The sequence below is a fragment of the Xenopus tropicalis genome, chromosome 1 (genome assembly GCF_000004195.4).
Source record: "Xenopus tropicalis strain Nigerian chromosome 1, UCB_Xtro_10.0, whole genome shotgun sequence".
NCBI lineage: Eukaryota > Metazoa > Chordata > Amphibia > Anura > Pipidae > Xenopus > Xenopus tropicalis.
In genome coordinates this window covers 88,881,832-88,895,183 of record NC_030677.2, presented here as the reverse complement: position 1 = coordinate 88,895,183, position 13,352 = coordinate 88,881,832, and the positions used below count along the sequence as shown (strand labels likewise).

General features: G+C 40.6%; 1 protein-coding gene across 5 annotated transcripts in view; it reads right to left on the bottom strand.

The window, feature by feature from the left end:
* The window catches only part of fzr1 (fizzy/cell division cycle 20 related 1), a 119,442-nt gene that overhangs the window by 28,362 nt on the left and 77,728 nt on the right, over window positions 1-13,352 (bottom strand). For 4 of the 5 annotated variants that reach the window (XM_012955632.3, XM_012955636.3, NM_001126529.1 and 1 more), the window contains 4 exons: window positions 13,083-13,185; window positions 10,693-10,877; window positions 9,871-10,104; window positions 5,553-5,657 (listed from right to left, as the gene is read on the bottom strand). In XM_012955632.3, coding sequence (XP_012811086.1) covers window positions 5,553-5,657; window positions 9,871-10,104; window positions 10,693-10,877; window positions 13,083-13,185 — 627 coding nt within the window. The remainder of the gene's footprint in view (window positions 1-5,552; window positions 5,658-9,870; window positions 10,105-10,692; window positions 10,878-13,082; window positions 13,186-13,352) is intronic. The other variant, XM_031895007.1, reaches the window with a different exon arrangement.

The following is a 13,352-nucleotide window of genomic DNA, read 5'->3' as shown; positions in this document are numbered from 1 at the left end:
CTATTTTGAATTCATCAGAATGTGTACTTTCCAAAAATATATGGTATTCTGGGGGTCTCTGTATAGTTAGGGGGGTTACGGCACATAATACCCTGTCAGGGGGCTCTGTGCAAAAGCTGAGTTGGCAGGCGAGAAATCCATAAGCGCTACTTTCATTTTGGGGTCAGTACATACCCCAGACTTTGGTATATCTAGGCATATTGGGCATCAAACTGTTCAGTAGACCTCTGGTGTTCCTATTTGGGGTGATTTGCCTTTGTACGCAAGAAATAGTATGAGATAAATGCAGCAAATTGCAAAATTTTTAGGCGATTTTCTGAAATGTTATAAAAACCCCTAACTTTAGGAAAGCTTTGCAGATTGGCACTTCGTTGTAGAAAGGATTCTTTACCGATGTTGGATTTGTCAGAATGTGTACTTTCCAAAACTATATGGTTATCTGGGTTTTTCTGTATAGTTAGGGCGTGTTACGCCAAATAATATGCTGTCAGGGGGCTCTGTATGCAAAAGTTGAGTTGGCCGGCAAGAAATCCTTATGCGCTATTTTCATTTTGGGGTGAGTACATACCACAGACTTTGGTATATCTATGCATATTGGGCATCAACTGTTCCTATTTGGGGTGATTTTCCTCTGTATGCAAGAAATTGTGTGAGATAAATGCAGCAAATTGCAACATTTTTAGGCAATTTTCTGAAATGTCATAAAAATGGCAAACAGGAAAGCTTTACGGCTTGGTACTTTGGAGTAAAAAGAAATGTGTACCCATTATAGATTCAGGGGAATGTGTACTTTCCACAAATATATGGCTTTCTGGGGTGAGTGTACTTTTTTTGTACCAATATCACACATGAAGGATTTACATATGTTGATTTTGCTGGAGCTGAAATGACAGGGGTTATGTTCACTTTGGGGCCCCTACATGCCACATACTTGGGTAAACCTATACATATTGGGCATTAAACTGTTCAGTGAACTCCTGGCGTTCAAATTTAGGGTGTTTTATCTTACCTAATGCTATGTGGGAGGTAAGATGCTGCAAAGTGGAAGCTTTGAGGGAATTTTTGGAAATGTCATCAAATTGCTATATTTAGAAAAGCTTTGCAGCTTGGTATTTTGGAGTAGAAAGACATGGGTACCCATTTTAGATTCGGGAAAATGTGTACTTTCCAAAAATATATGGATTTCTGGGGTGAGCATACTTTATACTAGCTTTATTCCACATATAATGATGTAAATGTGCTGATTTTGCAGGAGCTGAAATGACAGAAATGACAGTACATATGGTGGTTCACATTGGGGGCCCCTAAATGCCACATACCTATACATATATTATATATATATATACATATATACATATATTATACATATAAACCTATACATATTGGGCATCAAACTGTTCAGTGGACCCCTGGCGTTCATATTTAGGGTGTTTTATTTGGCTATAATACTATAGGACTGGAAGCTTTGAAGTGATTGTTTAAAAATGTCACAAACTTTAGGAAAGCATTGCGACTTGATAGTTTGGAGTAGACAGACAGTTGTGCCTATTCTTGATTCCCTAGAATCTGTTCTTTCCAGAAATGTGTAATTTTCTGAGATAACCCTTCTGTTAGTGGATTTTTTGGCATTGAAATCTAAAGTATGCAGTTTTCTAAAGCAGTCCTTTGGAAATTTGTTAGTGTACTGCTGGGAGTTTTTGACCTATACAATTGAGAAATCTTCATAAAACTATATATATTTGGTATTGGCACATTCAGGGACTTTCCAAATCAGTTGTATTTTTGTGCATAAAATAATTTTTCTTTCTGGTATGTGGGTTTATATTATGGAAAATGTTTTTTTTATTTTTTAGACATTTAGAAGCCTATTATCTTGTTACAGAATTGGAATTACACCAAAATACCATATTTTGAAAGCTTAGGTTGTCCTGAAAAAAACAATATATTGTTTTCCTGGGTAAACCAAAAGTCCCCCCGAGGAAAGGCCCCTAAAGTGAAACAGTGCAAAATGTTCAAAAACTGTCTGGCAGTAGAAGTTCCACTTTGACCAAAACAGCTGGAAGTAAAAGGGTTAAGCACACTATTAAATAGTACTACTATTGCTGTGTACAAACGCTATGCCTAGAGAAAGATTTACAGAGATACACATACTAGAACCTACATACTTGTTTCAGTGAACGGCGCCGCCATCATGTCAGCATGTCTGTATGGGCTGAAAAGCACAAGCCAGCCCCCCTCCGCTCCCCGCCCCTGCCACAAAGCCTCCGTCACTCCCCGCTCCTGCCACAAACCCCCCCAAGCTCCCCGCTCCTGCCACAAACTCACCACCGCTCGCCGCACCTGCCCCCCCCGCCTGCATGTAACAGAGTTCTCCAATGTTGCGTTGCCATGGCAACCAGACGCTCCTGCTGTGTGCACATGCGCCGCCTACAGTAACAAGTCGCTAAGTCTGGAAGGAGCGATGCATTATGGGAATCTTCTCTACACTGCTCAGCGTTTTTTTTTTCCTGTTTGGCTTCTGATCTTCTGAACAGGTGAAGTATGGGGAGACTTAAGGGCACTATTGAGACAACTGAAGGTATGCCTGCAGCTTGAGATTAACTCTTTATTAGCCTTTCCTTCTCCTTTAAAGGACAATGAAAGGTTAATATAAATTAAAAGTAAGTCTAAAGGCATTCTTTTTAAGTACTTACTGCATATCTAAATTCCCAGATCCCTGCTTGCTTCTCTGAGATATGGTGCTGGCAGCCTACAGCAATGTGAAGACTACAGTGACATCACTGAAATATCTCTGCCCTTCCTGTAGGCTGCCAGCAGCAGCCTTCCTATTCTCTGAGTATGTGTGTAACTTGATCCTGTCTCCTGTTCTGAGCTACACATGCCCACCAGCCAATCAGAAGCGGATCTGGCAGAGGGGAGGGGGGAGGGAATGAAACACATGTGCAGTATGAAGCAAGGAGGGAAAGGAAGGGAGAATACCTTTTTAGAAATGGCTGCCTGTTCTAGCAAAAGTGAAGTAAGTGTGACTGAGTAAATATTTGATTAGGTGAGCCAAAAGTGTGGCGTTTTTACGAAACAATAGGAGGACTATTGGGCAGTATGCTTTTTAAATTTTGACTTGCATTCTCCTTTAATAGGCTTTGATTTTCCTTCTCCTTTAAACACTGTTTTGTATTTTATTGTTTTGTGATGTTGTAAAATCAATAAAAAAATGTACCTTTAAAAAAAAAAAAAAAGTACACTGTTCTTCTGAACAATGTCTGGAACAACCCATTTTACTTAGATTTTCAAAGAGAAATGCACTATAACCAGCATACACAACAACTGCTGCCTTTTTGTCCTAAAATAAGGGCTGTAAATAATGTTGGGTTGAAAAACCCAACCTACTGTTCTTCGACTTCAGCTTATTCTTCCGCTTTTTCTTCTTCTTAGCGCCCCCCCCCCCCATTTTCTAAACGGTACTCCTCCTACAGTTTTAGGGGTACAACACCTAAATTCTCCACACTTCTTCGCCTTATAGTGGAGCAGGTTACTTGTGCTTTTCTAAGCGATCCTGCCCTCCCTTCTTTTTGTGGCGCTGCTCAGAACGCCCCAATTTTTCAATTGACTTTGACAGGGAAAATTATCAAACTGCTGTCACTCTTGCAGCTTTAAAGCTACACTCAACATAGACACGGGGTCAATTGAAATATGATTGTTGGATGCTCAAAATGGCCTATTGACTTGGCGGAAATTCAACCTGCCTCCATTCTCACAGTAATAACACCAGGGTCCCCATACTCTTACAGTTGGTCACTAGGGGACTGCAGTTTTACGTTTGAAAAAGTGCGCAGAGCAACCAACAGCCAATCAGATTTCACCTATTGCATTTTACTGGTTTAATGCCAGGGTTCCCAAACTCAGGTTTTATCTGTTGACTTTTAGTGGGGAAATTCAACCTACTGCCATTCTCACAGTATTAATACCAGGGTACTAAAACAGGGGACAGCATTTTAGGTTTGAAAAAGTGGGTGGAGCCACCAACAGCCAATCAGATTTTATTAATTTTTTTTGGTTCAAATTTAAAATGCTGCCATTCTCATACTATTTATGCCAAGGTCCCCAAAGTTAGTCACTGGGAGACACAAATTCAAGGTTTAAAAAAAACGTAGGTGGAAATACAGAGAGCCAATCAGATTTATTTTATTGATTTTAATAGGGAAATTTTACCTGCTGCCATTCTCACATGTTTAATGCCAGTGTTTCCAAACTTTTCACAGTTGGTTACTGGGGGACCAAGGTTGGAAAAAAGGAAAAGTGGGTGGAGCAACCAACAGCCAATCCATTTCCACCCTTGAAATTTCATTGGCTTATATTTAAACTGATGCCAATATTTAAGTATTCATTCCAGGGTTGTTAAACTTTGCAAAGTTAGTCACTGGATATTTGCAGTTCAAAGTTAGAAAAAGTGGGAGGAGCCACCAACAGCCAATAACATTTCAATGGTGAAATGTAAAATGCTGTTAGTCCCACAATTTCTACGCCTAGTAGCCCCCAAACTTTGCAAAGTTGGCCGATAGGGGGCTGCAGTTCAAAAACAGGAAAAGTGGGTTGGGCCACTAACAGCCAATCAAATTTCACCCATTAAATTTCACTGGTTTAAATTTAAAATGCTGTCATTTTTACACTATTTATGCCAGGGTGCCCACTGTTTGTCACTGGTTATTGACTTGTATTGGTTTAAATTTAAACTGCTGCCGATCTATTAACTAACTATTAATTCTAGGGTCCCTTAACTTTGCATTGTTAGTTACTGGGTAACTGAAGTTCCAGGTTAGTAAAAGTGGACACAGCCACCAACCGCCAATCTGATGTCAGATGATCAGATTTCATTCAGTAACTTCACATTTTTCAAACCAACATAAAGTTTGTTCTCAAACTTCCCTTTCTAGTTGACACCTGTTTTTTCACATAAACTTATTTAGAGATATCACAGACTAACATCTTGCCGTAATAGAGTGAAATCTTACCCCCTGTTCAGATGGGTCCAGGTGCTCATGCCCCAGACCTTCAGCTTAGGGAGTCAAACGAAATACACTAAAATAAACACCAGGCAGGCACTTCTGGAACCCTTTTTGTATCAAAAAATGTTGTCACGAGGCAGCTTGAAGTGTAGGTAAAAAAGTATCAAATTTATTTAATCCATAAAAAACAGCATTTAGCCTTACGCGTTTCGTACCTAGGAGGGTACTTAATCATAGGCTGCTCTTGTTTTTTCACAGAATGAATGACCTCACTGAACTCCACACTGCTATTATTTTGGACAATAATCTATTATTATAATATCTAGTATTTGTGAACAACAATCTGTGTAATTGAATCAACTAATGATTCAATTACACTGAATCAGCAGGATGCATGACTGTTGGATTTCTATTACTCTATAAATTGCAGTAAGCTGGGTAAAATTTATCCATTTCCCAAGTCACCCTTGCAGCTAATTTATCAACACTGGGATCTACCAAAGCAGGAAGGCAATGCATTATAAAGTTGACACTAAAATAGGCACTAACCAGGTAGAGAACACGATAGGAATGTCCAGTCAGCTTGGCCACCTGTGTAAGCGATGGATACTTCCACACTAGTATCTGGTTTTGAGAGTAACCATGTGTGCTTACCTGATTTTAATAGAGAAAAGTGGTTAAAGTCTGAATGAAAAAAACTGAAACTTAATTGAAATTAAACAGTTAAAAATGTTAAATGCCACTCAAAGAACTTTGCAATCAACCCCTACAATGATAAGAAATAATGCTATTAACATACTCTGTAGTTTACACCAACATGACGCCACAACTAACAGGCTTGTGGCTGGTTGAAACAACTTGCTTTTCACTTTAGCAAAAAAGGGATAAGTATATTTTATTAACTTAATTCAAAATCATTGTGTTTTTTAACTGTTGGGTTTAATTTTTAAAAAGTATTTGCTGTTTTTGGTACTAATTTACAAAGTTTGGTGAACTATAAGGCAGGTTTGCCAGAAGTTGCATTCTTTTGTAATTACTCTCAGTTTGAGGTGGGTGGGGTTTGATTAGTTCACCTGAACAGACAGTATAAATAGACCTACTGGCATTCCAGTTTGTATTTATTTCAAGTCTTTCACCTATTTTTGTTTAACTATTTCTGTAACTGGGAGAATGAGTGGCAGCAACATTGAAGGTCTGACACAGTGCACAGCCTGCCACATGTATGCGGTTGTGGAGCAACAGTTCCAAAGTGCTCTGTTGTGGATGTGAGAAAATTGGCACTTTAGAGGCTTGCGTTAGAGCTCTAGAAGAACAAGTTGCAACACTGCGTTCGATTGACAATCTTAAGAGGAGTCTCTTGCTCACTAAGAAGGATCTAGCAGGGTCAGATAGTTTGGGGGGAGGGAAGCAGCAAAAGGATGATAAGGCAGTAAGCTGGGTGACAGACAATATAGACTGGGGAAAAGGAAGAGGGAGGCTGCACCAGGGTTTGCACATCCCAACATATTTGCCAGATTGTGTGAAGAAGATGGGAGCGTGAACTCTGGACTGGCGGTTCTAGATGAGGTTGATCTCTCAGACCAGTGGTTATAGGGGATTCGATCATTAGGAAAGTGGACAGGGTAAGCTGTCTGGGCATGACCTGGCTGTCTTGGTACAAATCGATACTAATGACAAAATGAACGGTAGGTGGAAGACCTTAAAGAGTGAGTTCAGGGATCTAGGCTCTAAGATTAAGGAAAAGTCCTCCAATGTCATTTTTTCCAGAAATTTTGCTGGTGCCACGTGCAAGTTTAGGGAGACAGCGGGAGCTTAGGGAGCTAAATGTGTGGCTAAAATCTTGGTGTAGGAAGGAAGGGTTTGGGTTCCTAGAGCATTGGGCTGACTTTTCTTTGGGGTACAATCTATACAGCCGTGATGGATTGCAACCTCAATGGAGGGGGGTCTGCTGTGCTAGGGGAGAGAATGGTTAAGGGGCTGGAGGAGTGTTTAGCTCAACCACCCCCCCTTGTCTAGTTTAGAGTTTTATGGAAAATCTAGTGTAGACAGGGCAGTGGGATTAGAAAAATGTTGTGGGGGAGGAATGAGGGGGACATATAGTTTATCAGATAAGGAGCTCCCGTTGTTACATGGGAAACAGACTAATATTCGCCTTAGCTCTAACTCTCCGTTAGCTAATGTAAACATCAGAAAGAGAAGTAGTAATCTCAGCTGCATGCTGGCTATTGCGCAAAGCTTGTCCCATAAATTAGGGGAGCTGCAGACTATTACATGTATTGAAAATTATGATTTAATTGGTATCACTGAGACTGGGATGAAAAATGCGACTGGGCCGTGAATTTAAATGATTACACACTTTTTAGGAGGGACAAAGGGATTAAAAAGGGTTAAAAAAAAGGGTTTGTCTTTATGTAAAGTCAGATTTAAAGCCATGTAATAAAGACATTACCAATGAAAATGTTGAATCTCTTTGGGTAGAAATTTCAGTAGGGCTGAAGGTCACAAAGAAAATGATCATTGGTGTATGCTATAAACTACCCTGTATAGATGACAGGGATGAGATCCAGCTACTGTTGCAAATGGAGGAGGCTTCACAACTGGGTCAAGTTGTTATTATGGGGGACTCTAATTATCCAGACATTGACTGGAGTAATGGGGTGGCTAAGTCAGAAAAGGCTAGTAGGTTTGTAAATATGCTAAATGAGTTGTCAATGAGTTTAGGTGGTTCAAGAACCTACTAGGAATGACCATTTTGGACCTGGTAATAAACCAAACTCATATCTAATATTTGTGTGGGTGAGCATTTGGGGAACAGTGATCACAACATGGTCTCCTTTGAGATAATGCTGCAGAGACAGCTCTATAAGAGATTAACTAAAACGCTCGATTTTAGACGTGCAGACTTTGCCAGTATAAGGGCATCTCTGCAATGTGTCAACTGGGAAAGGCTTTTCATAGGGTTAGAGACAGAAGGAAAATGTAACATCTTTAAAACATTGCTTTGCAAGTATACACAACAGTATATTCCCCTTGTAAGCAAGGAGAGGCATCACAAAGCAAAACCTTTATGGCTGAAGAAAAGTGTTGGTGTTGATAAGAAAAAACGTGTTTTTTAAGCATTCAAGTTAGCTGGGACAGCAGAAACTTTCATCAGGTACAAGGAAGCAAATAAAGCATGCAAAAAAGCTATCAGGAAATTCAAGAGAGACTTGAACATGTAAAGGTAAACAAAGGTCCAGGACCGGATGGGATTCATCCCAGGATATTAAATGAGCTTAGCGCTGTGATTGCCAAGGCACTTCACTTAATTTTTCAGGTTGCGTTGAGGTCTGGCATGGTGCCGAGAGACTGGCGAATTGCTAATGTGGTGCAGTTGTTAAAAAAGGGATCCCGTTCTCAGCCTGAAAACTATAGGCCTGTTAGTCTAACATCAGTAGTAAGAAAGAAATTTGGAAGGGGTAATAAGGGATAGGGTACTTGAATACATTGCAGTTCACAATACTATAAGCTTGTACCAAGCGTGGTTTTATGCGTAACAGATCTTGCCAGACTAATTTAGTAGCCTTTATGAGGAGGTGAGCTCGATGCTGGAATGGCAGTTGATGTCATCTACTTGGACTTTGCTAAAGCGTTTGATACAGTACCTCACAGAAGGTTAATGATCAAATTGAGGAATATTGGCCTTGAACATAATATTTGTAATTCGATAGAGAACTGGCTGAAGAATAGATTACAAAGAGGTGGTAAATGGAACATTTTCTAATTGGACCAGTGTTGAAGGTGGAGTACCGCAGGGGTCAGTCCTTGGTCCTTTGCTTTTTAACTTGTTTATTAATGACCTGGAGGTGGGCATAGACAGTACTGTTTCTATTTTTGCCGACGACACAAAATTGTGCAAAACTATAAGTTCCATGCAAAATGCTGCCACTTTGCAAAGCGATTAGACAAAATTGGAAAACTGGGCAGCAAACTGGAAAACGAGGTTCAATGTGGACAAGTGCAAAATTATGCACTTTGGTAGAGATAATATAAACACGAACTATCTACTGAATGGTAGTTTGTTGGGGGTATCTTTAATGGAGAAGGATCTGGGGATTTTTGTAGAAAACAAGTTGTCTAGTTCAAGGCAGTGCCATTCTGTGGCTACTAAAGCAAATAATGTGCTGTCTTGTATAAAAAAGGGCATTGACTCAAGGGATGAGAACATAATTTTGCATCTTTATAGGTCCCTGGTAAGGCCTCACCTTGAGTATGCGGTGCAGTTTTGCGCTCCAGTTCTTAAGAAGGATATTAATGAGCTGGAGAGAGTGCTGAGATGTGCAACTAAACTGGTAAAGGGGTTGGAAGATTTAAGCTATGAGGTTAGACCATCACGGTTGGGGTTGTTTTTTCTGGAAAAGAGGCGCTTGCGAGGGGACATGATTACTCTGTATAAGTACATTAGAGGGTATTATAGGCAGATAGGGGGTGTCCTTTTTTCCCATAAAAACGATCAATGCATTAGAGGCCACCCCTTTAGATTAGAGGAACGGAGCTTCCATTTGAAGAATCGTAGGTGGTTTTTCACAGTGAGGGCATTGAGGTTGTGGAATGCCCTTCCTAGGGATGTGGTAATGGCAGATTCTATGCCTTTAAGAGGGGCCTGGATGAGTTCTTGAACAAGCATAGTATTCCAAGGCTATTGTGATACTAATATCTACAGTTAGTATTAGTAGTTGTATATATATATAGTTTATGTTTGTGAGTGTATAGATTGGTAAGTATAGGTTGTGTGTGCTGGGTTTACTTGGAAGGGGTGAACTTGATGGACTCAATGTAACTATATATAACAACAGATAAAAACAGAAATAATTTCCAGGCTACTAACCAGTTCATTGGCATGCTTAGACCAAGCCAAGTTGCAGACTTGAGAGCCAGTATCAATACACTGTAAAGGCTGGCCTGTCAGTGTATTCCAGAAGCGGATGCAGCGGTCAGCAGTGCCGCCACCTGAAGCTAAAAGGCCATGCTGGTGTGGGGACCACGCTATTGCCTTCACTGCAGCTAGATGTTCAGTATATTGCTGAACAGGACTCAGGCTAGAATGGTTCCAAACTAAGAGCTGGGAGTAAAAAGGGGAGAAAATGTGAGAGAATTATGCAACAATAAAGCTTTTTGTTTTCTCTCTCCAAAAATGTTAAACTCAAGGGAGCAACAGATTACAAGTTTGTTATAAAAATTGCTAATAAATTTTATGTTGGAAGTGTCCAATGAATAACTGTAAACTTGCACAATACTTTAAAGGAGAAGGAAAGGCTAATAAATAGGTTTATCTCAAGCTGCAGGGGTGATCAGAAGCCTCATAGGAAAAAACAAAACAAAACAAAAAAAAACGCTTAGTCTTGTAAAGAAAGTTCTCATAATGCCTTGCTCCTGCACCAAGACCAGTGTACATGCACAGTTAGTAAGACTATAAGGAAGCTTCCTGCTGATTGGCTCAGATCACACATTCTTAAGGGGGGGAGGTTCTTAGCATTCTTGAAGTAGGGGGGAGCAGGGGAGAGCTACGTGTCTCTGGCACAGGAAAACAAAGACACCAAATCCTGTTTCAGAACTCAGTGCAGCGGTTACTTAGTTTTTACCTTTCCTTCTCCTTTAACACCTGCATAGCTGCCCCTAGCAGTCCATTTTCTTATTACAACTGGGCTACCTTGTTGTCATTCCCTCCTGAAGCCAGAAGCTGGTGGTCTGTGGACCATTTGAGGCCGCATACTTCTTGCCTGTGGCCTTGCAGCCTTCTCTCCGACTGAACAGGTGGTGTGCGGATATCCCTTTGTAAGATCATCCTGTCCCTACTTCCAGAGGAAAGCTGGTCTGCATTCCAAGCCAGGGCTCCTAAACAAAAGAAAGGCATGCATGAAAGAGATTATGGATGAGGTCTTGTGGCTTTTGCTTTAAGTGTTAGGCTATGTCTCTCTCTCACGGACAGATTAGTCACTATGATTTTTAAAAAGCGAGTTCCAGCAACAAGTCGCTAGTTTTGTCTTTACATAGAGAAGAATACCATGATGATACTACTTCAAATCGCTTATTACTCCGAAACGCTATGAGACCCTTTTTGGAGCGATTTTACAAAGAAAGCATTGTCATTCAAAACAATTAGAATCGCTGAAAGTAAAATCCACTCAGCGGGAAGTCGCTGCAATTTCCCCATTGCACTGAATGTAATTTCTAATTGTGGGCAGAGAATATGACACCTGGATTTGTGGGAAATAGAATCGCACCGTTGTTGAAATCTCTAGTAATTGGCACTGGAACTCGCTTTTTAAAAATCGCAGCAACTAAATCTCCCAATGGGACATTAGTCTTAAGGAATGGCTGCTATAATCACACCTCAAAAACAAATTAAACACCCTGTCAGCTAAGGATGGAAACCATGCATCTACAAGACTGCAGAACTTCAGCATTTCCTGATGACTTCTCTGCACCCAGGTATGGGCAGTGGGACACGGCGAGATTAGTCGCCCAGCGACAAATCTTTGTTGCCGCAGGCGACTAATCTTCCCGCAATGCCATCCCCCTGGCTACTAGTGCCGGTCGAATGGCATACGCGTCGCTGCATTGTCCCGAGGGACATGCATGGACGTGTATGCCACCTCACCAGTGGGCAACTAATCTCCCGGTGTACCACTGCCCTTAGAGGTACCACACATATTATCTTTAATTTCTTCTTTAATGCTTCTTAATGCCAGTTGCGACAAAATTCAAAGCTGAATTATAAACTACTAAATGTGTAATAATGTTTAATACTTTTTGACTGGTTTAACTGGATATGTAGTCATTTTGTTGTATTCTGTATTGTTTATGATCTAATTATGTTGGGCTGAAAAACCCAACATACTGTTCTTCGACTTCAGCATTTTCTTCTTATTCTTAGCGCCCCCCCTCATTTTTTAAATGCTACTCCTCCTACAGTTTTAGGGGTACATCACCCAAACCCTCCACACTTCTTCGCCTTATAGCGGAGCAGGGTGCTTGTGCTTTTCTAAACCATCCCGCCCCCCATCTTTTTGTGGCGCAGCTCCTTTGAAGATCTTTAAACTGCTGCCACTCTTACAGCTTTGAAGCTGCACCCCCAAACTTAACTAACATAATAATGGGGTCACCACGAATGAAACAGCGACATTTGTTGGATGACCCCAAATTGGGAGGGGCCAAAACAGCCAACCAAATTTCACCCATTGACTTTTATGGGGAAATTGAAACTGCTGCCAATATTACAGCTTACCTTAGAGGCTACACTCCTCAAACTTAAATCATAGTGTCATGGGTTCAGCCTGAATGAAAATATTGATGATTGTTGGATGCCCAAAAGTGGGCGGAGCTGTGAACAGCCTATCAGATTTTACCTATTGACTTGGCAGAAATTCAACTTGCTGCTATTCTCACAGTAATAACTCCAAACTTTGCAGGATTAGGCACCAGGTATCTGCGGTTATAGGTTAGAAAAAGTGGGTGGAGCCACAACAGCCAACCACATTTCACCTGTTTAATTTTAATGGTGAAGTGTAAAATGCTGTCAAAGTGGGCAAAGCAGCCACCCTCAAATCAGATGTCACTTGTTGACTTTCATTGGGGAAATTGAAATTGCTGCCATTCACACTATTAAAACCAGGGTCCCCAAACTTTACACAGTGGTTTTTACTATATAACTGTGGTCCAAGGTTAGAAAAAGTGGGCAGAGCCAACAACAGATCAGATTTCATTCAGTGACTTCACGTTTTTCAACCCAACATGAAGTTTGTTTTCAAACTTCCCTTTCTAGTTCATATATGATATAAGATGCTGTAAAGACATCCAAAAAATGGCCACATCTACACATCCACACTTGCCCAAATAGTCAAATGCTTGACTATTTGATATAGAAAGCTGAATTTTACAGGAATAACCATAAAATCCAGACTAAACATTTTATTTGGATGGGGCACCAACTTTCCACTTTTAAATCTTGCTACTGTATACCCCCTTACTGCAACTGATATGTGCATGTATCAAAATACATATATCAAAACATGAGGACCAATTCAGAGCTTCCCTTACCCACACGGGCTGTGTGTCCCTCTAGAGTGGAGAGTTTCTTCCCTGCTGATGCATCCCAGATCTGAACAAAGCCTTTGTGTGTTCCCACAGCCACCAGATTTCCCTGCACACCAGAGACAAAGTTGTATGAATGTAAACAGCATATTGTAAATGAAAGGAGCACCATGATAAAAGTGTAATTTTAATGTAGAGGAGTGCTGGAAACAATGTTAGATGTAATAGTTACACAGTTGAATTTTTTTTTGGGGGGGGGGGGGGGAACAAAAATAT